Here is a 25322-nt window from a genome sequence, read left to right on the forward strand (position 1 = left end):
ATAAAAAAATCTAAAAATAAATATAATTCCTCTTAAATTCGACACTTTAAACTAGATTCCAATATATTTTCTATCAAATTGAACATGATTTTTTTCTACTTAATATAATTTCTTCTAAATTCAGCACAATTCAAATAAAATTTTATATATTTTCTATTTAATTGAGTATCATTTAAAGTAAATCTAATCTAATTAAAGTAGAAAAAGAGTCGTGCTCAATTTGATAGAAAATATATTGAATTTTAGTTTAATGTGCTGAATTTAAGAAAAAATATACTTATTTTTGGACTTTTTATATCTGAAAATATCAGAGATAATTAGATAAATTAGTGTCTATTATTTTGGATTAGGGAGTGGAAACAAAGATTTTGATTAATGGAGACTACATGCAAAGTTGAGTTTATGATTAGAAACTGCATACAAATTTATCCAAATATTAATAGGGATGTGGATGCTTTTACTCAATTTCTTCAATTTGAGTAGGGCTGGTAGAAAAAAGCTAAAAACCTGGGCCACCGTTGGAGATGCCCTTAGAGCTTATCATCTTCCAACCGTCTAATTCTTATTTTTCATTTGTATATATTTTGTATGCGTTGATTTGTATGGGTGAATTACTACTTAGGTTTCGTATCTCATAGAAGATTCTTTTATCTGTTTTAGAAAATAAAGAAAGACTTACTCCCAATCATGTCCAAAGTGTATGGTCTATCAATCAAACACTTGTGTATTGCAAGGTGATACATAGTTGGTGACAAAAATTTTGGTGTTTATTTTTATTGCGAAGTGCTCTTTCATGATAAAAATTTTAAAAGAAAAAATATACCCCTTATTTTTAGAGTGATTAAGATGATATTACATTTATTTTTTTAATTGAAAAGGGACATTCCATTCTTATGTATAATTATTCAACTATCCCCTACTATATTTCATTATTATCTCTCCCTGATATTTCATATCCAAATCGTGAATTGGGATCGATGCTTTTTAGCAACTACAAATATATATTTACTTATAGTAGTTATGATTTTGTAACTACTACTAGCGGTAAAAATTCGATTAAAACTGAACTGAACAAAATTAACCAAAACGAACTAAACAATTTTTTTTTAAATCAATCGAATCGAACTAAATCAATTTTTTCTAATCAATCGAAACGATCAAATTTTCTAATAGAAATTGAATAAACTAAATTGATAAAGTATTAATTAATTTAGTTAAAAACAAAATTAACTGAATTTTGTTAATTATGATCTAAAAATTTGGTTTGATTTAATAAATATTTGATTTCGATCTAAAATTAAGGTTTAAAATTTTAACTCGGTCCAAAAATTTGATCTATTTGATTTCTAATAAGAAATTTTAAAATCAAACTGAATTAATGATTAACCAATTTAGCCGTACCGAAAAAACTAAATCGAATTTTTAAATTCGGCCGATTTACTTTGTTTAACCAAACTTTTTCTTACTCATAACTACTACAACTACAATAGTTGTAGTAGATATGAAACATTAGCTGCTACACTTGCAAATTATAACTGTTGTAGTTGTAATAATTATGAAATCGTAGTTACTACATATGTTGTAGAAAATTATTCAATTCATGATTTAGATGGTAGATATAGGCGAGATAATAATGAGGATAATACAAGAGAATACTTGTGCTTTCCCGGGAGTAGTCTAGTAGCCCAAAGGATGCTAAAAAATTCATCAACTCAACTTCTTCCCACATGGTCAAGCTTGATTTTGATGCCCCAACCAATTTCTCGATTGACTATTTTCACTTGCCCATTGCTCTGCAGATAAGCAACAGAAGTGAATGTTTGCTGAATGTCAAAGCCTTTGCATCATTCTTTAAGTTTGCGGCTTTGGAACTGCAAACCATTGTTGGAAATGAGCTTATGTGGAAAACCGAACCAACAAACAATATTTTTCCATAAGAATTTCATAATAATGTCTTATGATCCGAGCCAAGACCTCTATTTCTACCTATTTTGAAAAAAAATCTACAGCAAGCAGAAGGAATTTCTTTTGTCGCGGCCCGATCGAAAATGATCATACTATATCCATTCTCCATTAATCGAACGAATAGGAGAAGGTTGAAGTCTTTAGAAGCTCAGTCGGACGATGAGAGCAATTCTGGTGATTCTGGCAATGTAAGCAGGCATCAATGTATCAAGCGGTATCAGCATGTAATGTGGGCCAAAAGTAACCGACCAATAAAATTTTCTGAGCGAACGTCCAACCCCATACATGATTATTACAAATGCCTTAATGAATTTCCCACATGACATAATCAGCATCATCAGAACCAAAACACTTGAGTAGGGGCATGAAAAAGCTCACTTATATAGATAGTCATCGATCAAAGTGAACCAAGCAACCCTTCGCTTTAACAATCAGGCTTGCTTGGGTTTGGCAGATGATTCGGTGGTCAAGGCAGGGGACCCCATTGCAAGAGGTCAACGCCACGTGGAGATTAAAGGGCCGGGGGATCCACCGGAGGAGGATGAGCCGACCGGACTCGGAAGAAAAGGATAGACCGATCGGCTAACCGAGGAGCATCCAACAGTAAAAGGTGCCCTGACAGGGGTCGGGGTTCCGACGCTCAGTTGAAACAATGTCTAAGAGCCGAGCGGAAGGCACTCGCCCGGAAGTCTCCCCAGCATATCAATGCAAGCGACAGGCGAGACGTGAAGGGCGTGCCGCCCGGCCGGAGCAGGGGATGAGGGCCGTCCGGACGACGGTCTCCGTCTAGCCGGCCGGACGTACGTCTCGGCCGACGGTGGGTAAAGGGGGACAGGAACATCTTCTGACAGCCGTCAAGTCCTATGGCTAGGCCATACTCCAAGTCTGACAACGAGGTATTCTGTTGTCCTATCGAAGACGTGATTGGACTGTAGCAGTATGGCGTCAGGTAAGCTTTCTGACAGACACATACCGAAGTATGGGCTTCGGACATGTATATGCCTCGGTGGACGCACAGGAACCCTTCCACCGTTCTATATAACGAGCCTCATACTTCGCCGGAGGTACGCGTTGAACACCTTGGGAGCTACTTTTTCCACCACTTGCTTACCTGACTTGAGCGTCGGAGGGTCGCCGCCGGGAACCCCTTCCCGGCCCGACTTCTGTGCAGGTTCGCCGGAGCTACATGCCACCAGTCGGAGAGCGCCCCGTGCCCAGCGTCCGTTGATTCAGCATTCGGACAGGATCAATTTGGCGCCGTCTATGGGAACGCTCCTGCATCCGAATGGAAACAATGGATGAAGCTGGACGACCACACATGGTGATGCTCTCCATGGAGAAACTCGACGCTCTGATAGAGGCAAGAGTAGCTAGGCTCGTTGAGCAACAGGAGCAGAAGGCTCAAGTAAAAGGATAAAGCAGCAGGCCACCTCCACCTCTGGGGGGGCCGAGCGGCCATGGGGGACCGACCGGGAAGTTTCGCCATCCTCCTGGCCTTGATAAATTTCGGCGAGTACATTGTATCCACCTCACTCCACGGGTATTCGGGAGTTGAGAAATTGAGTCAGATCTTATGTTGATCGGCAGGTTAGTCTTTCAGATATAGTTTCTTTCGGGAATAGAATTCATCGTAATTTTTCGAAAGAAGGCCCGTGCCGTTCGGCCGGGCGTATATCATCGAAGCCAAAGGCTTGACAACGAAGGCCCCGAGCCATTCGGCCAGAGGTATAATATCCGAGCCAAGCGCTCGACGAAGAAGGCCCCGAGCCATTCAGCCGGAGGTATGTTATCCGAGCCAAGTGCTCGACAAAGAAGACCCCGAGCCGTTTGGCCGGGAGTATGTTATCCGAGCCAAGCGCTCGACGGAGAAGACCCCGAGCCGTTCGGCCGGAAGTACGTTATCCGAGCGGGGTGAAAGGTGCGCTAAATGTAAATTTATATACATTTCGGTCGCCTATGTCCTTGTTGTTGGTGCAACCTTAGGTCAAGGTTGACCTGGTTGACCCGACTCGAGTTGACGTGACTCGAGTTGTATTTTGATGTTTGACTTGGGAAGATTGTCGGTGCAACCTTAGGTCAAGGTTGACCTAGTTGAGTTGCATGTTGATGTTTGACACTCGTGAGAGAGTTCTATTCTTGATATGGGACAAGAATAGATGGTTGGGAGATTATTGGTGTAACCATAGGTCAAGGTTGACCTGGTTGACCTGATTCGGGAAAAAGTCCAAGTATGGAGACTTGGCAACGGAAAAGCCCAAGCAGGGAGCTTGGCACTGGAAAAGTCCAAGTATGGAGACTTGGCACTGGAAAAGTCCAAGTATGGAGACTTGGCACTGGAAAAGTCCAAGTATGGAGACTTGGCACGGAGAAGTCCAAACAGGAAGTTTGGCACGGGGAAAAGTCCTGGTGAGTGAAGCCAGGCATTCGGGAAAATCCTGGTGAGTGAAGCTAGGTGAATGAGAAAGTCCTAACTGGGATGTTAGGCAGTGTGGAAAGTCCTGGTGAGTAAAGTCAGGCAGTGGGAAAGTCCTAACTGGGATGTTAGGCAGTGTGGAAAGTCCTGGTGAATGAAGCCAGGCAGTGGGAAAGTCCTAATTGGGATGTTAGGCAGTTGGAAAGTCCTGGTGAGTGAAGCCAGGCAGTGAGAAAGTCCTAACTGGGATGTTAGGCAGTGTGAAAACCCTAGTGAGTGAAGCTAGGTGAAAGTCCTGGTGAGTGAAGCCGGGCAAGGGAAAATCCAGATGGATCAAGGGTGATCGGACATCTGGTGTTGTTAAGTCCAAGTGAGTGAAGCTTGGCATATGGAGTCGGAGAGGGCTTGGTAGCTCGTTCTCCGAACTAGGTTAGAGGGGGCACTCTAAACCTAGGAGTTGGATCGGTCCGCAGACCGATCCAGTGATACTCAATGATTCCACTCAGTAGCATATCGTGGAGTTCCTGATCGGTCCACAGACCGATCAGGAAACGATCGGAAGCGGAGAAAAGAAGCTCCTGATCGGTCTCCACGACCGATCAAGAGACGAGCGATTCTCTGTCTGTAAGAGAGCTGGGAGAGCTGGGATCGGTCTGGGGACCGATCAGGACAGAGCCTGATCGGTCCGCAGACCGATCAGAGTACGCACAGAAGGTCTGTGCACTGGCTGATCGGTCTGGAGGACCGATCAGCGCAGGGCCTGATCGGTCCGCAGACCGATCAGGGTTCTAGCCGTTGCGTTGCAACGGCTAGTTTCTTCGCTGTTTCTCCTTCGCAGGTATAAAGGGGCTGAGGGCTTCTACAGGGCATAGACTTCCTTTCTTCTTGAGCTTCTGCTCTTCGACTACTGAGCTGCTGGTGTGCTCTTGAGCTTTGCTGAGCTCTCATCGCTGCTGAAGCTCTGCGTGAGTTTCCTGCTGGTGTTCTAGCTGCTGGATCTGAGAAGCTGCTGCTTCATCAAGGTTCCAGTCGACAACAAGAGGCAAGCAAGTGTTTTACAATTTCTATTGTTCTTGTTTGTTGTCTCTATTGTTGTACTCCTTTGTTTGCTATTGCAAAAGATTGTGGTGAGGTTTCTCCACCCACAAGGAGTATATTATTAGCCGGTTCTCCGGGGACTCATCCACCGACGGATTGAGAGGCTTCGTCCACCTTACGGACACGCCGAGGAGTAGGAGTATCATCTCCGAACCTCGTTACATCGACGCGTTGAGGTTTGATCTTCTTGTTTTCGTTTCCTTGTTTGTTTTTCCGCTGCGCTAACGAAGTGTAGGAAGAAACGCGATCGATTTGGGGCGGCTATTCACACCCCCCTCTCTAGCCGTACGAAGGATCCTAACAAGTGGTATTAGAGCGAGGTCGCTCTTCATCGGATCAACACCCGGGGAGCACAAGCTAGAGAATGGATCTACTTGGAGAAGACGTCACCATTCCACCCTTCTACGAATGCGGCGACTTCGCGTATTGGAAGGTAAGGATGAAGTACTTTCTTATGACTAACATAATGAATTGGTTTTGTGTACAAGAATGCTTTTCTCCTCCGGTGGATAGGGAAGGAAAACCTCTTGAGAAGAAGGAGTGGACCGGAGAACAAATTCACAAATCCGAAATCAACGAAGAGGTAACGAAAACAATTGAATTTTCATTACCTACTAATATTTTGTGTAAGATAGGTAAATACAACAATGCCAAGGAGTTGTGGGATAACTTGGCCAAGTACCATGAGGAGAGCTCCACTTCAAGCCATGAAGAGGAGCATAGTGAGTCAAGTAGCTCACATCATGGAGGGAGCGAATTGGGAGTTGAGGGCTACTCAACATCCAAGGAAGAAGAGGAGGAGAGTTCCTCTTGCTCAAGTTCGGAGCAAGAAGAAGAAGTTTCCACCTCCGGAAGGGTTGAAGAAGAAAGCTCATCTCCATCCACAACCCTAGGTAACTCAAACACTGTGATTTCAAGCAAATTACACATAATGTGTTTTGAGTGTAGGGAACATGGACATTACAAGAGTAAGTGTCCAAAGAGGGTAAGAAAGACTCCACCGGCGCCAAAGGTCAAGGAAGCCGGAGTCCCGAAACGCAAGGGCAAGGAGCACATCGTGTGCTTCCAATGCAAGCAAAGGGGACACTATAGGAGTCAATGTCCAAGGGGGAGGCAACCTCACAAGGACAAGAGGCCAAACACATGTAAAGGGGGAGCTAAGGCAAACCCTAAGGTAACCTCTAAGGTTCATTTTTGCAATTCTAATAAAATGCATGCTAGGAATTTTATTGCACTTGTCGATAATAACAAGCATGATAACCTTAGGAATCAATACATGTGCTTAGGAGCTAAACATATGAATCTAGATAAGGATAATTCTAGAAAGGCTAACCCTAGGATCAACCCATCTAAGGCTAAGGATAACCTAGGTAGGAATCCTAAATCAACTAGACATATGCCTAGGAATACCTCAAGGAAGAGTGATAAATCAAAAATTGAGGTATTAGAGAAGGAGAATCAAGTCTTGAAGTCAAGACTTGATACTTTGGAAAAGACTCTTAAGAACATGGAGAAGTCATCTCTAGGGTTTAAGAGTCAAAAACCCAAGTCCAAGGACAAGAAAGGTTTGGGTCACAAACCTAAGTCCCAAATGGTCAAGCTCACTTATCATAATGTTCCATTCGATTATGGAACAAAACCTAGGGCTAGGAAGACCACCACCAAGGTCACAAGGGGAGTCACCCCTAGAGTTGATCTTGATGAGTCCCAAATGACCAAGGCTTTAAAGCCTAAGAGGGTCATTAGGAGGGTTGCTAGGGAAGTTATCCCTAGTGAATATTTAGTGAACCCAATGAGCTCGAATAGGTATTGGGTTCCTAGGAGCATCTTCTCTACCCATAGATGGGTTAGAGAGTGTCAACTCCGATTAGAAGGGTAGTTAACCCAACTTTGAGGAAATTGACACTCAAGGAGCATTTTCAAGGTTTTGAGAACTTTTGAAAATGAAATGGAATTATCATTTACTCCTTTGAAGAGTTAAATGTGCCTAAAGATTGGAAATTTCATTTTTAATCTCAATTGGCACAATTTGGGAAAATCTAGAGAACTCTCGAGGAAAAATGAAACATGCCAAGTTTTGAGGATAAATTTGATCTTTAAGTGGCATGAATTAATCTAGAGTTCAAGAAGTGTCAAAATTAGGATTTTGGCATTTTGGGGCAATATAGGATTAAATTTGAAGTTAGCCAAGTGGTTAAGGATACTTAGATAGGTAATCTAGGTATATTTATTTATGCTAAATCTTGCCATGATTGTTTGCCCTCACATGTCATGACATCATGTTTAGTTTTATTATCATTTGAAATGTCATGATAATGCTTAGGCTAGTTTTTATGTCATGTTTATTTAAATTTCAAACTTTATGCCATGACATCATGACATTGGCACATGTTTTCATTTATGATACCATTTTATGCCATGTCATCATCTCTTGCATCATAATCAATGAAATTGATTTAAGGACAAACATATAATTTGATATTGAGATCAAATTGGTGTTTAGAAAATGCATGAGAACTTAGCCTAAGTTGACCTTAACCCATATCTCACATCAAATTGACTTGAATGTGGTTTGATACACCTTAGATGTGTGTGAGATATTAGGATCATGAGTTAGGATCAAGGTGCATAGTCCTTGTACCTAGATGACCCTAATTCAAGAAATTAAGGATCATAGCTGCTGCTGCTAATTCAAGAAATAAAGGGGCTGAGGGCTTCTACAGGGCTTAGACTTCCTTTCTTCTTGAGCTTCTGCTCTTCGACTACTGAGCTGCTGGTGTGCTCTTGAGCTTTGCTGAGCTCTCATCGCTGCTGAAGCTCTGCGTGAGTTTCCTGCTGGTGTTCTAGCTGCTGGATCTGAGAAGCTGCTGCTTCATCAAGGTTCCAGTCGACAACAAGAGGCAAGCAAGTGTTTTACAATTTCTATTGTTCTTGTTTGTTGTCTCTATTGTTGTACTCCTTTGTTTGCTGTTGCAAAAGATTGTGGTGAGGTTTCTCCACCCACAAGGAGTATATTATTAGCCGGTTCTCCGGGGACTCATCCACCGACGGATTGAGAGGCTTCGTCCACCTTACGGACACGCCGAGGAGTAGGAGTATCATCTCCGAACCTCGTTACATCGACGCGTTGAGGTTTGATCTTCTTGTTTTCGTTTCCTTGTTTGTTTTTCCGCTGCGCTAACGAAGTGTAGGAAGAAACGCGATCGATTTGGGGCGGCTATTCACACCCCCCCTCTCTAGCCGAGTACGAAGGATCCTAACAAGTGGTATCAGAGCGAGGTCGCTCTTCATCGGATCAACACCCGTGGGAGCAAAGCTAGAGAATGGATCTCTATGGAGAAGACGTCACCATTCCACCCTTCTACGAATGCGGCGACTTCGCGTATTGGAAGGCCGTCGAGCTCCGACGTTAAATATCGAGAGACGAGCCGGCGTCTATAAACGTCCGAGCGAAAGGCCGTCGAGCTCCGACGTTAAATATCGAGAGACGAGCCGGCGTCTATAAACGTCCGAGCGGAAGACCGTCGAGCTCCGACGTTAAATATAAAGAGACGAGCCGGCGTCTATAAACGTCCGAGTGGAAGGTCGTCGAGCTCCAACGTTAAATATCGAGAGATGAGCCGACGTCTATAAACGTCCGAGCGAAAGGCCGTCGAGCTCCGACGTTAAATATCGAGAGGCAGCCGGCGTCTATCCGAGCGGAAGGCCGCCGAGTTCGGCGTTAAATATCGAGAGACGAGGCGTCTATAAACGACCGGCGGAAGACCGCCGAGCTCCGGCGTTAATATCGAGAGCGAGCGTCTATAAACGTCCGAGCGGAAGACCGCCGCGAGCTCCGACGTTAAATATCAAGAGACGAGCCGGCGACCCTCCGGCGGAAGACCGCCGAGCTCGACGTTAAATATCGAGAGACGAGCCGCGTCTATAAACGTCCGGCGGAAGACCGCCGAGCTCCGACGTTAAATATCGAGACGACGAGCGGCGTCTATAAACGTCCGGCGAAGGCCGTCGAGCTCCGGCGTTAAATATCGAGATACAGCCGGCGTCTATAAACGTCCGGCGGAAGACCGCCGAGCTCCGACGTTAAATATCGAGAGACGAGCCACCGCTTATAAACGCCCGAGCGGAAGGTCGTCGAACTCCGACGTTAAATATCGAGGACGAGCCGGCGTTAAACGCTCCGGCGGAAGACCGCCGAGCTCCGACGTTAAATTTCGAGAGACGAGGCGTCTATAAACGTCCGAAGCGGAAGACCGCCGAGCTCGACGTTAAATATCGAGATGAGCGGCGTTTATAAACGCTCGGCGGAAGACCGCCGACTCCGACGTTAAATATCGAGAGAGGCGCCGGCCGCTGCTCGGCGGAAGGCCGCCGAGCTCGGACGTTAAATATCGAGACAGGCCGACGTCTATAAACGCCCGGCGGAAGACCGCCGAGCTCCGGCGTTAAATATCGAGAGCGAGCCGGCATAAACGCCCGAGCGGAAGACCGTCGAACTCCGACGTTAAATATCGAGACGACGAGGCGTCTATAAACGCTCCGGCGAAGGCCGTCGAGCTCCGGCGTTAAATATCGAGAGACAAGCTGTCTATAAACCTCCAAGCGGAAGACCGCCGAGCTCCGGCGTTAAATATTGAGACGAGCGGCGTCTATAAACGTCCGAGCGGAAGGCCGTCGAGCTCCGACGTTAAATATCGAGAGACGAGCCGGCGTCTATAAACGTCCGAGCGGAAGACCGTCGAGCTCCGACGTTAAATATCGAGAGACGAGTCGGCGTCTATAAACGTCCAAGCGGAATACAGTCGAGCTCCGATGTTAAATATCGAGAGACGAGCCGGCGTCTATAAACGTCCGAGCGGCTCGCATTGCAAAAATCTAGCGAAAACCCCTTTGAGGTAAGGCGCAAAGCAAAAGATGGTTAATTAGAATTAAAAATGTGAGCACGTGAATGGTTGACGTTCGCGCGCCGAGCGGCTGCCCAATTGCATCGCGAAAGACGTTATTGAAGGCAAGCGGCTTGAGTCCACGTTAGAGCGTGAAGCCGAGCGGAGGAGTTTTAAAGAACACTTAATGTGACGAAAAAAAATTTCTTGCCAAAACAAAAGTTGAAGGAACGGAAAAGATAATCTATTTATGCCGAGCACTGGGCAAACCAAAAAAGTTACAGCAAAAAACAAGTTTGGCCGAACGGCAGGGGAACAAAAAAGTTGATGAAAAACACTCCTCACGCGTCAAAATCAAAAAGTGCATCAGGAATGGCGCCCATCACGGTAGCCAGATCCTCTGGGGGGATGGTCAGCTCGGCGGGAAGGTGGCCCTTGGTCTTCAAGTGATCCACAGCCGCCTTGATCGCCTCTTCAAAGGTGAGGGAGATCTTGTCAGTAAATTTCTCCCCAAAGGCATCCGAGCGGACGAATGCCTTCCTCACTTCCTCAGAGCGAGCCGACTCCCCCTCCTGATACTCTTTTAGCGCGGCCTGGGAGGCATCGTTGGCAGCATGGAGAGCCTTTAAGTCTTCATCAAATTTCAGCAAATCGGCCGAGCGGCTCTCCTTCTCGGTGGTCAGAAGGGCATCCAGATCCTTGATGTGTTGCTCTAGCCCTCTGATCTCCACCTTCATTCGGTCCATGTCATCGATGACCTGGCGCTTCCGAGTGGTCGCCGTCTTGATCTCCTTATCTCGTTGTTTGACCACCGCTTCAAGCCGAGCAACCTCGCTCGCCAGATCGGAAGCTCGTTTCCGTTCGGCTTCCAGTAAGTTTTTGGCCTTCTCCAGAGCGGCCGTCGGTTGTCCCCTGCGGCTTTAAGTTTTTTCAATTCATCCTCCAGCTCGGCCAACCGATTGCTAATGGCAATCTGCTCCACCCAGTTCTGTGAGCAAAAGTGAACAGGTTAAAATCTAAATTCAAATACACGAACAAAGAAAAAAAGCATACCCCGGTGGCCTGTTGAAGGTTGCTGTCGCCGAGCTGCCCGGGAGTCATCGCGGTTATTAGGCGCCGAGCATCCTCCCAAGCTTTTGCAAGAGGGCCTGTCAAGGTGATCTACTGCTCGGGGACCAATTGCCGATCAGCAGCAGCCATGTATTCCTCTGAGGGGAGGCGCAGGACGGTTTTAATTAAATTCGGGCCGCTCGGCTCGCTCTGAGAAGCATCGGCCTTACCGGATGGCCCACCGATGGACGAGGAGGGAAGCTCGCCCAAACGCCTGATACGGCGCAGAGTTTTGAAGGGCTGGACGGCGGCACCTCATAGCTTGCCCTCGGAGAGCCATGTGGGGTCGGGTACTCTCTAGAGAAATGGTCCCCGATAACATCGGAGCATCCGCGCCCCGCTCGGGCTGTGGCTCATCAAAGGCAGTTGATGCAGATGCCGGCTCTGGCCGTCTGCGCTTCCGAGTGAGCAAGGGAACATCATCGGCCGAACGGCCCTCCGCCTCAGCTTGGGTAGAAGGTTCTCTGCCGCCCGCTACCTCGTCGTGAGAGGTAGTAGCTGCTAAGGCTTCAGGGGCATCCTGAGTCCCCTCACCTACTTCGCCGGTCGAATCAGCTGGATCAAGGCCCCGCTCGGCGACCTCCTTGTTCTTCACCGCCTCAATCTGAGCGGCCTTCAATTTGAACTTCTCGGTCGCCTTAGCACGCCACATAACTTCAGCTGCAGAAACAAAGATTAAATCAATTAGAACAAAAGAAAAAGGAGGGATGAGAATCGCTTACTCATGTTGCAGGGCAGATCGGCTGGGGTAGAAGACAGGCCGAATATGTACATTACTCCCGGAAGGAGCAGCTTGTCAATGTGATAGCGCTGACCCACCAACCGCTCGGCCGCATGAAGGTATGCCGCATCGCCTCTAAATTTGCCGAGCTCCGGTTGCGCCGGCATCGCCGTCTGCCACTTGGTACGGAAAGTTGGCGGCTCGGGAAAACGCACATAGAAAAAGTGCTCCTTCCAATGTTTGTTGGAGCTCGGCATGTTATCAAAAAGGACGAAACCTATCCTAGACTGGAAAATAAAGGTACCCCACTCGGCTTGCTTGGGATAAAAAAAGTAGTGAAAAATCTTAGGGTCGAGGGGGATGTTGTTCAGTTTAAAAAGGACTATCACTCCGCTCAACAGCCTAATGGAGTTAGGGACTACCTAGCCGAGCGGAATGCAAAAATAATTGCAGACTTGTAAGAAGAACTTGTGGGGTGGAAAACGCAGCCCGACCAAAAATTGGTCTCGGAAGAAAAGAACGGTGCCGGGCGGCGGTTCATGTGGCCGGTCGGTGGTGTCAGCTACTATGATGTGGTGATCGGTAGGCAGATCATAGGTTCGAGTGAGGCGCAAGGCGTCCTCCTCGTCGAACCGACTTTCCATGGTCGAATACCAAAGACCAGGAGCACCGCCGGTCGGCTGTGAGGTACTGGTCATGGTATAAGGCCAGGGATGGACGCGTGATGGAAGGAAGGAGGAATAAAATTAGGAAAGAGTGCGGGATGATAAAAGAAATAGCTAATAGAGAGAAGAAAGGAGAGGCAGCAAGGAAAAGGAAACCTTACGGGCAAGGGAGATGATCGGAAGAAGCTGTAGGGTCGCCGGAGAGCCGGAACGCAAGGTCGTCGGAGAAGAAAGGTGCAGCGAGACGTCGGGAGGAGATGAGGCCGAAATGCGGCGGAAAGCAGAAGTCGGAGCTTTATAAGGGCGGCCGCTATCAATTTCAGCCGTCCGATCCAGGTCGTCGATAACGAGGTCATCATCCAGCCGTTCATTTCAAACGGCGGCTGTCCCATCGGAAGTGACGCCACCGCCGACAAGAGAAAGGTAGTCACGTGTCAGCAAGTTACGGGTTAACACATGTGGTTGACAGATGCCTCGGCATAATTTCCAAGGCACGGGCAAGATATCGCCGAACGGCCGAGCAACCCTCAGCCTGTCCGAGCGGACTAAGGTATCGGTCGCCACTCGATCAGCTCGGCAGTCCAGTCAGTCGGACTTCGCCTCCTTCGACTAGACTTGAGGGGAAGGCAAGTGATCCGGTGGTCAAGGCAGGGGACCCCATTGCAAGAGGTCAACGCCACGTGGAGATCAAAGGGCCGGGGGTCCACCGGAGGAGGATGAGCCGACCGGACTCGGAAGAAAAGGATAGACCGATCGGCTAACCGAGGAGCATCCAACAGTAAAAGTTGCCCTGACAGGGGTCGGGGTTCCGACGCTCAGTTGAAACAATGTCTAAGAGCCGAGCGAGACGTGAAGGGCGTGCCGCCCGGCCGGCGCAGGGGATGAGGGCCGTCCGGACGACGGTCTCCGTCCAGCCGGCCGGACGTACGTCCCGGCCGGCGGTGGGTAAAGGGGGACAGGAACATCTTCTGACAGCCGTCAAGTTCTATGGCTAGGCCATACTCCAAGTCTGACAACGAGGTGTTCTGTTGTCCCATCGAAGATGTGATTGGACTGTAGCAGTATGGCGTCAGGTAAACTTTCTGACAGACACATACCGAAGTATGGGCTTCGGACATGTATATGCCTCGGTGGACGCACAGGAACCCTTCCACCGTTCTATATAACGAGCCTCATACTTCGCGGGAGGTACGCGTTGAACACCTTGGGAGCTACTTTTTCCACCACTTGCTTACCTGACTTGAGCGTCGGAGGATCGCCGCCGGGAACCCCTTCCCGGCCCGACTTCTATGCAGGTTCACCGGAGCTACGTGCCACCAGTCGAGGATCCACGTCAGCAGTCGGAGAGCGCCCCGTGCCCAGCGTCCGTTGATTCAGCATTCGGACAGGATCAGCAGATAAAATCCCTTGTTACAAAAATAAGATAAAGGGGGTCCGCCAGTGAGCCGATTCCTCTCGAATTGGTGCTTAATCGATGAGAAATCAATAGAGTTTTTGAGATCGAGTTGTCTAAAGTCAAGGTAGCTAGGGCGCTCATCATTTTAACTAACTCATCAACTTTATGGATGTCTGATTGAGGTAACTTTTAGAGGATTACCTTCTATAAATCTAATTTTAATCGTGAGGAGGCTTCAACATACCTTCTCAGTCGGCCATTCTTGATTTCAAAACTCTCGTCTATCTGTTGAGCGGCCAACTAAGAATCGGAATGAATAATTACACGGAAAGTGCTAACTTGCTTGGTTGCTTGAAGGTCGACCAATAAAGCTACAATTTTGTCTCATTGTTAGTGACTCAAAAATTTAGCCGAACGGATAGTTGAGGTATATCTTCTTAGGACGAAATTAATAACATCCCAACTCTAATTCCTGATTGAGAAGATGATAAAAAAAGATAACTCGGTGCACAAAGCTCTCACTATGCGAGGTCCCGGGAAAAGATCCATTGTACGCAACCTTACCTTACTTTTTGTAAGAAACTGTTTCTAGAATTCAAATTCGTGACTTTTTAGTCACAAAGCAACAATTTTACGGTTGAGAATATCATCCATTCACAAAATTTTTCTATGTTCCTTTTGAGTCGGGACTATTATTTCTACCACAAAATCAAGCAAAGCTTGGATTTTTATAATCATCTGAGATGGATATTAAATATCATATTCACTAAATTCCATAATCCATTTAATCAACCATCCGAAAACTTCTACATTAGTGAACACCCATCTCAAAGTACCGTTGATAAGAACAATGATAGGATGTGACAAAAAAAAAAAAATTTTAATCACCAAGTGGTTAAAACTATCCCCAAGCCAAGTGATAGGGTGTTACAATACCTGATTTCTGCGTCTTTTATTAAATGGATCATAAAATAAATTGAGTATTGTATATTACTTTCTTCTTATAACAATTATCTTACAAGCTGACGAGAAAGGAAAATAAAAGAGAAGGCAAGAAGGGAACTTAAAAGAATTAAGGAAAAAAGTTATGTTTGCTAAAAACAAAACATTTTATTAATAATTAAAAGATGAATCTTCAGTCTAACATTTTATTAATAATTGTGAGATGAATCTTCAATCAACTGTACAAAAGTTTATATAAACTTTAGATTAAAACAAAGAAAAAAAATTTAAAATCTTAATATATGAACCTCAATTTTAATTTCGTAAAAATAATCTTCTCATAAAAAAAAATTTGAAAAAAAATAAAATTAATAAAACATGACACTATTTTAGACTAATTATATCCCATAATTACTAAGAATATCAAAAATATCTTAAATATCATAAAAATAAAAATTATTAAAAAAATAATAAAAAAATCTTCAAAGGCTTAGATGAGGACTTAAATGGTAAAATTTGAATTTGAAAATTAGTGATTACAATACATACTGATAGTAAATATAGATTTTTAAATTCTGTACGCATAACAATAGACAAAACCTGATTCTAAATCTCAAATCAAAAATTATAATCTTTTAAAATTCAAGGGGTCATGTTGGGTCATCTGCATCACTCAATTGCTTAACCAACCAGACCAATCTCCTTGAGAACATGAACATGAAAATGAACTTGAACAGCTAGTGGTACAACGTAACCCAATATGAAATATCTACATACAACAAACAGAAAATATTAACAAAAAATATATACAAGAAAACACATGATACCTTCAAGTAACTAGGGGGTTTAGAGTCTCAGATATTATGTTTCTTACTTCTTTCCAAGGATATTCTTACTCGTGCTGGCTGCCGAGTGCCTTCTCAATGTCTTTCTGCAAACAAGTCGAGAAGAAAATGACAAGAGAAAAAGGAAGGTAATCGTAAGAGTATGATAACTTGGAACGAGATCTTAGTACCTCAATGGACAAGGGGGGTGTGGAAGTCCCGTAGCGACCGATAACCTTGCCATCCTTATCGACTAGAAACTTGGTGAAATTCCACTTGATCCTCTTCCCGCAAAAACCAGGTTTGCTTGCCTTGAGAAACCTGTAAACTGGCGCCGTGGCCGGACCATTTACTTTAACCTATATGGTCGGCATCCAAAAATGTCTTTTTATATTGAATGAATAGGAGTAGAGATGCATAGTTATTGAATGAGATATAAATATCTTCAGGCATGTATCTGAAGATAGTCAAATCCTAAGCATAGAATCTCCTTTGAGAATGAAGGATACAAATGTAATATCCGAGGAACAATAATTTCAAAAAAAGTTTGACAGATTGAGTGAAATCAGTATGCAGTCAATACCCTCTAAAGGAGCTAGGCATTTTCTTCCAACCATTTGATACACCTCCAAGTCAAGTGCAATCATATAACAGAGTTTGAAGATTTTAATTTTTTCTGTAGATGATCCTTCACCAGACAATGTCTATAATAAATATGCTACTAGTAGCTACACTACGTAATAAAGGGAAAATAGATCAATATGGTATGTCGCAAATAAAGAAGAAACAAATACTAAGGAGATAGCATGCTTAACATGACTGAAATACAGAACCAATCTCCATTTATCCAATACTTAATAGATGTATAAGAATATTATCGGAGATCAAGGACTATAAGTGGCAAGAAGTTTATCGGAGAACTATAACCAATAAAACATCTGAAATATTTATGAAGATAAACATCTGTGTTCCAATCAAAGTGCATTTGACGAATCCTTTTTTTCTTAAATATTCATCTTAACCAAGTTGCTTAATGGATTGATTGCAAGTTAGATACTCATTCCTTTACAACCAACCATTGCATCTCCCTTAATCAATAAATCTCTTCCTTTCTCATTTCATCTGTTCATCATCATTGGTGCAATTAAACATAAATTGGATAAGTCAACAGTTTGCATCTAGTCTATTCTCAAGGACATTAAGATTGTGGGACTAGTACACTAGGTTGTACCGAACGAGCAACAATAAAGATACATGGTGGCAAAAGACAAATACGCTCACCCCCAACGCCCCCGTCAATCCGTCCCAAAGCCAACACGGAAAAGGTAAATCACGGATGGCTATTAGCCTTTGGAATAGTGACTAACACATAAGGGAGACATTTACCTCGGCTTTGTCAAGATTTGAACCCCAAACCTCATGATGACAACACCTCATGTGCTAACCACTAGACTGTCCCGAGAGAACAACAATAAAGATACATGCATACACGGGAGGTATATGGTTATGTAGGCTCAATTAAATGTGCTGCACAGACCGCTAGGTAAAACAATGGTTGTTGTAAAGCTAAAGATGGTACATTCATAACAGCAAATAGACTGTTAGGCCACAATAGCTATGAACTCAAATAGCGATAATAAAACAAAATAAAAAACAATAACTGAAAAGATTAGGACCTAACAATCTTACAACTATAACAACTTTACCTTCTGGAAAATTGGATAATCAGCCTTGAACCTTGTACAAGCAAACTCCTTTATTTTCTGATCATCCCAAGGTTCTTGTCCCAAGAACTGATTGCATGGAAATGCTAAAATCTCAAAATCTGGATATACCAAACTTGGTTCATTAAATAGGAAAAGTTGGAAAGACCACTATAACATGATTTGTCGTAACCTTAAAATTTTTAATTCCACATTCAAGAAACAATTCACAGAGATATCACATGATAGAATGCGCAAACATAAATAGGATTATTGTCAAGATCTTTTTGATGGCTTATTTCACTGAATATGTGAATTGAGATATTCTTTAGTTTGGATCTGAGTTGAGAATGAAAATTCAGCTTCATATGTTGCATTTAACAAACTTAGCAACCATATATGAGACAACTGAAGGCATACCTATCTAGAATTGCCTAGGAGATAGATAGAAACACAAGTCTAAGTTGAGTGAAAAAGGTTTCTTACATCAATCAAATCAAACTGCATATCGTGTTGCCTTGAGACTAATAAACCAGAAGAGATAATGGACACTATTCTCTCCGTAATCAAAATGATACATCGGCTATCCAGGACAAAGGAGGCAAAAAAGACTATCAGCCAAAAAAAAAAGAATAAATCTACAATTGAAATATCACAAGAAATATGAAACATGTAGGATAACACTAAAATTTTTCTTGTCTAAACACTAAGCGTCAAAAGATCTTTCCTTTTCCCATCCAAATAAGTACACTAGTCATTGCTCCTGACAAATGCTAAATCTTTTCGCATATTTCACAGAGGTTATTTGTAAAATTCTTATAATACTCAAAACCTTATTTATTTTGCCATGGTATTAAACTTGAAAAATAAATAATTATGCCTAGGCAAAAACCAAGAGCCACTTATCCTACAACAAAGTGTATGGTCTATCAATCAAATACTTATGGCACTGCAAGTCCGTTCCAAAAAAAAAAAAAATAAGGTGATAAATAGTCAGTGGCAAAAATCTTGGTCTTTATTTCTATTGTGAAGTATTGAAGTATTCCTTCATTCTATTCTTAACTGTTCCATATGTGTGCATCGTCTTCATGCATGCAGACTCTGGAGGCTACTCTTTTGTATCTTGAGGTATAAATATTATTGCTAAGTAGACATGTAGAGATCAAGATCTAGAGTGTTTTTCATACAAGGGGAGGAAATCAGGAAGAAAATAAAGTGTCAGTTTTTTTAACATCACTTTCCCTCTATTTCCTTTGACAGAAAGAAAAGAGGGAGTGAAGGAAAAGCTTGAAATTTTTTTCAATCTTCCACCATATTGCTTCCATTCAATTTAGGTTGAAATCTCACTTTTGCATGCAATGAAACTCAAACCTAACCATTAAAAAAATTAAATTAATAATTTAATATTATTTATGGTTTTAACGAATGAAGTTTTTAAATTTAAGTTTTATCTCCCATTTTACTACACTCCAACAAAACAGTGTTTAGCGATCTTTGTTCATATAAATTTTGTTGTATTCCTGACTATTTCCCTTTTTTTACAGGAAACAAGAAAAGTTCCTTATTCTTTACCAACTCTTGTATTGTCGTAAACAGTTCGAAAGTTCCACTAAAAATCATTCATCATCTTGTGCAAGGATATAATTCCATAAAAGGAAGCTTTTTTGATTGGAGAACGGAAACATACCTTTGCCCTTGTACCTGTTATATAGTTCCGTCAGCTGCGTGTAGTTACTATTTGTGAACCCGCTGTTTGAAAATCACAAACGAAGAAGCAGTAGAGAGATCAATTCTCCCGAAGGGGGGAAACACAGCTGATAATAACGTGGTACCATTTGGAGGCGACATTGACGACGAGAAGGACCTTGCCCTTGTAAATCCCCAGATCCGCGTCCCTGCCGTTGCCATCCTGAACGAAGAACAGAAGAAGAAACCCTGATTAAACCCACCCCACTCCCAGCACCAAAAGATAGAACAAACGAACAAAACGTCGAAGGAAATCGAAGCGATTCATCACCTTGACAGTGAACTCGTGGATGGAGCTTCCATTCAACGCGGACCCGGCAGCCCCCATTCCCCCTTTCTCTACCTTCTTTGTCTTCTCTCCTGACCTTCCCCTTCTTTGTCTTAATTGGACGGAGCAACTCGAGGGGCTGCCTACGGGTTCGAAATATCTAGCGCCAGTCAGTGTTTTAAGGCTAGCAGCCAGCCCGTGTCAGTGTCAGAGCAATGGCTTCCGCTCCAAGCCATGACACGAAAATAAAAAGAGCTTGTTTTCGTTAATCATTACAAAATACGTCCCATTTTAAAAAAAAAAAAAAAAAAAAATCAATTCCGATTTTTGTTTCTGTTTTTTTTTATAATACCTCTAAAATATTTATTGTGTTCTTATTATTAAAATAATTTGGGTAAAGTTGCTATATTTTAAAAATCACGTCTCATTTTTAAAAAATGGCTGAATCGTTGAGATATTAATTTTTTGATTTGAAAAAAAAATAATGACTTAATTTTAAATTTGTTTTGCGGTCTTTTTTTTGTTTTTGTTTTTTTAGATGTTTGAAATCGAGTTACCTCTGAACTCGTAGGGTTGTAAATGAATCGAACGTTACTGAATAAATTTAATATACGACTTAATAAGACCTTATTTATATTCGTTTAATATACATAAAATTAATTAATGAATAATTTTAAACCGTTTATTTAACTAAACGAATAATTAAATTTGAACACATATGTATTCAGTTCGTTAATATTCATGAATATATTCGTGAATAACATTCATAGATCGATAATGTTTGTGAACGTTAGTGAATAATATTTATGAATCACGGTCATTAATAAACTCTTATCAATTTCTTACAAAAATGTTTAAAATGAACAAATAAATTTATATTGCCAAGTTTAATAACTAATTAAATAATTTTAAAATATAAAAAATTTAAACAATCAAATAAAATTTGAATTGAGAGTTCAATAATATCTAAATGAATTGAGTTCAAATCAATATCAAATTAATTTAAAACTTATAAGAAAAACAAATCAAATTTGAATCATCGTTTTAATGATTCGATTCATTTTAAACTTGATTTAATTTTATTAACTTATCAAACAATCTTAAAATAACGATGGGCTCGTGAACTTGTGCCCTCTCTAACTTTTGCAAGTTTGCAAGTTGCGACATCACACTCACGAGCTTGAGTCTGCTTTATCGAAGGTAACCGGAGGATTTCGTTCCCTTCATCGTTTGTGGTTCAAAGTAATCTGACTTTTAGGTCCAAAATGGTAATGGGTTTCTTCGAGCTTAAGTAATTAATACTTTTTTTTAAAAAAAAAATCAATGATGATTTCCGTAAAAGTTTAATCTTTAAAATTATATGATATTAAAAAAGGACCAATCATTATTTATAAATACTTTTATACGTTGAAATAAAAAATATCTAACATCCCATAAATTAGAGGGTAGATTTTTTGGATCATTTTTTCGATTCAGGAATGATCTTTTAGCATACATTGATGAAATGAATGATCATTATTTATAAAATAGGTGGGGATCATTCATTCCCATCAATTCATATCAAGGGATTATCCCTTGAATCACAAAACATGATCCAGAATCTGGATTACATAAATTAACGATTTGGATTGTTTTCATCATCTATTTACACTTCTATTAAAAAGCATTAAAATTAATTAGTCAACTAAAAAACACTTCTGTTTAAATATTTTTATGGTATAAATTAAATGCTGAAATAATCACCACAATATTTGTCTTATCATTATTGAATATCATTTTTGGGTATTTATTTTAAAAAAACATATAAAAATTATTTTAGGTCTGGAGACCCGGCCCACGGGCTGAGTCCATAACTGAGTCAATGGGGCGATTATCAGTTGACCTGATTAATTAGCTTAATCATAAATTGACTCGATAAATCAGGTTAGTTAAATCCAGGAGTCTAATTAACCACAGATTTAAATCGACGGTTTAGATTACTATTTAAATTAATTTTTTAACTTATTTATCTTGAAGTTTTTTACATGGACTATTCTATATATCTATCTATTTAAACTAATTTTTAACCTATCTGTCTAGAAATTTTTGGTGTAGAACTATATTATTTTTCCTATTAAAACTGATTTTCAACGTATTTGTCTTAATTGATGTGAAATTATTTTTACTTTGTCTTATTAAATTTATCAATTTTATTTAACTATCTCAATTATTTAATTTATTTAATATTAAAATTATTTAAAAATCAATAATTTAGTCGATAAAAATTATTTAATTGGATAATAATATGTAGAAAATAAATATTATTTATTTAACAATAAAATAATATATATAATTTATTTGATAATATAATTATAAATATATATAATAAATGTATAGGTTAATTTATTATATATATTTAAAATTTTATTTTTAAATAAATTATATATGTATATCATCCGGTGGTAAGGACGGGGGACCCTCGTTGGCGGAAGGGCAACGACACGTGGAGGTCAAAAGTCAAGAGATTCAACCCTAAGACCCGACCGACCGGACTGAGAGGGCCGATCGGCCGGGAATCCCTCGAGCCGAATGAAAGACAACCCGACTAGGGGTCGGGTTTCCGATGCTCAAGGTAAAAAGGTTTCAGGGCCGAGCGGGCTGTCCGTTCGACCGGGGCACGAGGCAACAAAGACAGACAAGAGCAATCTCATCCGAGAAACTCGTTAAGCGTTGAACCCGATAACATCCTGATTCGTCTTATCCTCGCGACACTCCTAGCAGGAGGCGCAAGAGGACAAAGGAGACAGGGGATAACATCATCCTCGAGACATCTGTCGCCGACAGGCAGCAGGGTTGGCGGCCGAGCCGTACACAGGATCATACGGTGGAAGCTTCCACCGTCACATCCGGAATATGCTTGGACGATTGCGGAATGGCGTCAGGGGTACTTTTCTGACAGCGCTCGTTAAGGTATGTTTGGGAAAGCGTGCACGCATCGAGAAGTGTGCCCGCGCCTCCCCGGGGTTCTATATAAGGACCCCCATACGTCGACAAAGGTGTGCGGAATCCTCACTGTAGCCACAGTTACGCTGCCTCTCTCATTTCTCGTTGCCTGACTTGAGCGTTGGAGGGTCGTCGCCAGGAAACCCCTCTTGGCTCGGCTTCTTTGCAAGTTCGTCGGAGATCTACGCCACCATTCGGATCAGCAGCGGAGAGTGTCACGTCCCCAGCGTCCGTCGACTCAACGCTCGGACAGGATCAAATTGGCGCCGTCTGTGGGAACGCACCTGAATCCGAGCCTAGACAATGGAAGAAGCTCGACGCCAACTCATGGTGACGCTCTCCCCAGAAGAACTCGACGCACTCATCCAAGCGCGAGCAACAAAAATCGTGGAGCAGCAGCAGAAGGCTCAGGCTGAGCAGGCAGCGCAGCAGGCGACATCAGCATCGGGGGCCCGAGCGACACCCGAAGAGCGGCTGGAGCAGCTCTCAAAATGGGGGCAAAATAAGGGGCCGACCGACACCCAGGTGGGGGCGCCGCCCGCCCCGATACCATTTCATCGGGTTCTGTTCCAGACGCCCTCGGAGGTCGCACAAGCTAATCAGGACAAAGGATCTTCATCGGACGAAGCACCCGTCCGAGACGTCAAAAAAGGAAAAGCGCCCCGAGCAGATGCGTCACCCGAGCGGATCAACCGGCAGTTCTCAGAGGTCATCCTGCGTAATTCACTGTCGAAGCATTATGTGCCCCCGGCAATCGGGGAATACAACGGGACAACCGACCCAGACGACCATCTAGGTAAGTTCGACAGCACAACCACTCTCCATCAATACACAGATGGTGTGAAGTGCCGAGTGTTCCTCACCACCATTTCGGGATCGGCGCATCGGTGGTTCCGGAGACTGCCGGACGGATCTATCACGAGTTTCAAAAAATTCCAAATGGCGTTCCTCCATCATTTTGCGAGCAGCAGGCGCCACCAGAAAACCAGCGTCAATCTATTCGCCATCAAGCAAGGCACAAGGGAGTCGCTCCGAGCTTACATCCAATGCTTCAACCAGGTGGTCATGGACATTCCAACGGTCACCTCGGAAACAATGACGAACGCGTTCACGCAAGGGCTCGTGGACGGTGATTTCTTCCGCTCGCTCATCCGGAAGCCACCCCGAGACTACGATCATATGTTGCATAAGGCCAACAAATACATCAATATGGAGGAAGGCCAGGCGGCGAGAAGAAAGGAAGCCCTGACGGACCAACTAGCCTCCACCGAGCGGAAGCAGCCCATCAGTCACCAGCCCCCCAGAGGACCGCGAGCAGAAGTAGTCTGTCCTCATCAGCACACTCGGTCGCACGCCATCTAGCAAGTCTCGGCTGATCGGCCCAAGCCCAAGGGGAAGGTATGGACCCCGATGTTTTGTTCACTTCATCAGTCAGCTACTCACAACACCCGCGGCTGTCGGAGTCCCCCCCCCCCCCCCCATCACTCATCATGCGTCAAAGAGCTACTGTCGCTGATCTCCTTCACCAGACCGACGACATCGACAACGGAACCCCATTCAAATAATAGAAAGGAGATCCCCCGAGCGACAGCATCGTCAGCAGCCCGGAGCCCACCATCGGGCGTCACATGAACGACCTCGACCATCTGCTCAAGAGGAGGAGAATAGAGGCAACCCATCTCGAGGCGAGATCAACATCATCGCCGAAAGCCCGACCGGAGGAGACTCCAATAGAGCCAGAAAGGCACACGCAAGGCAGCTGAGGATACACTCGGTCGGCTGTAGCCAAGAGAGGGCAAGCGGACCCGAGATCAGCTTCGGGCCTAGGGACCTCGAGGGAGTCGAAGTCCCGCACGATGACGCCCTGATCATTCGAGCGGTGATAGCTAACCACACTATTCACCGCATTTTCATTGACATAGGCAGCTCGGTCAACATAATATTCAAGAAGGCCTTCGACCAACTGTAAATCGACCGAGCTGAACTACTGCCAATGACAACCCCCCTCTACGGGTTCACTGGGAACGAAGTCTTTCCGGTTGGCCAGGTCCGCCTGGCTATCTCGTTGGGAGAAGAGCCGCTCAGAAGGACAAGGACCACCAGCTTCATCGTGGTTGATGCTCCTTCTGCGTAAAACGTTATCTTGGGGCGACCGGCTCTCAACGAGTTCCGGGCGGTCGTCTCGACCTTCTGCCAGAAGATCAAGTTCCCGGTGGAAGATCAAGTAGGGGAGGTGCGGGGAGACCAGCTGGCAGCTCGAAGATGTTATGTGGAGATGGTCCGAGCCGAAGCCAAGTCCGCTCGGAAAGTGCCGCGAGTCGAGGTAAATGTTATAACCGAAAAACCACCTTCTTTGGTTTACGAAGAAAAGGAAGAGGTGCAGATTGACTCTTCCCGACCGGAGGCCACCACTTTCATAGCATCCGACCTGGAGGAGAACCAGAAGGAAAAGCTGATCACATGCGGATGGACGGCGACTAGAGAGACCATGGAGCGCAAACCTAGAGCTAGGTTATCTGAACCTAGAGGCTACTGTGGGAGCCTACCCAATAGATATCTGATCCATATAGCTGTGATAACTGATAAACAACTGAATAAAAATGTTT

At 43.5% G+C, this 25322-nt stretch overlaps 1 protein-coding gene across 4 annotated transcripts; it reads right to left on the reverse strand.

Annotated features, from left to right (window-relative positions):
• Window positions 1-15896: 15896 nt before the first annotated feature.
• LOC122002990 (probable glutathione peroxidase 5) lies at window positions 15897-19912 on the reverse strand. Of its 4 annotated transcripts, XM_042558417.1 has the most exons (7): window positions 19738-19905; window positions 19553-19629; window positions 19408-19469; window positions 17724-17842; window positions 16209-16376; window positions 16068-16124; window positions 15897-15962 (listed from the first exon to the last, which is right to left on the reverse strand). In XM_042558417.1, exons 1-6 carry the CDS (start codon window positions 19792-19794, stop codon window positions 16086-16088), a joined length of 522 nt encoding a protein of 173 aa, XP_042414351.1. In that variant the 5' UTR covers window positions 19795-19905; the 3' UTR covers window positions 15897-15962; window positions 16068-16085. The 4 variants fall into 4 exon arrangements, with proteins under 4 accessions (XP_042414351.1, XP_042414353.1, XP_042414350.1 ...); XM_042558419.1 differs by having other exon boundaries at window positions 15897-16124; window positions 19408-19421; window positions 19738-19912; XM_042558416.1 differs by having other exon boundaries at window positions 15897-16124.
• Window positions 19913-25322: the final 5410 nt, after the last annotated feature.

The sequence above is a fragment of the Zingiber officinale genome, chromosome 7A (genome assembly GCF_018446385.1).
Source record: "Zingiber officinale cultivar Zhangliang chromosome 7A, Zo_v1.1, whole genome shotgun sequence".
Classification (NCBI taxonomy): domain Eukaryota; kingdom Viridiplantae; phylum Streptophyta; class Magnoliopsida; order Zingiberales; family Zingiberaceae; genus Zingiber; species Zingiber officinale.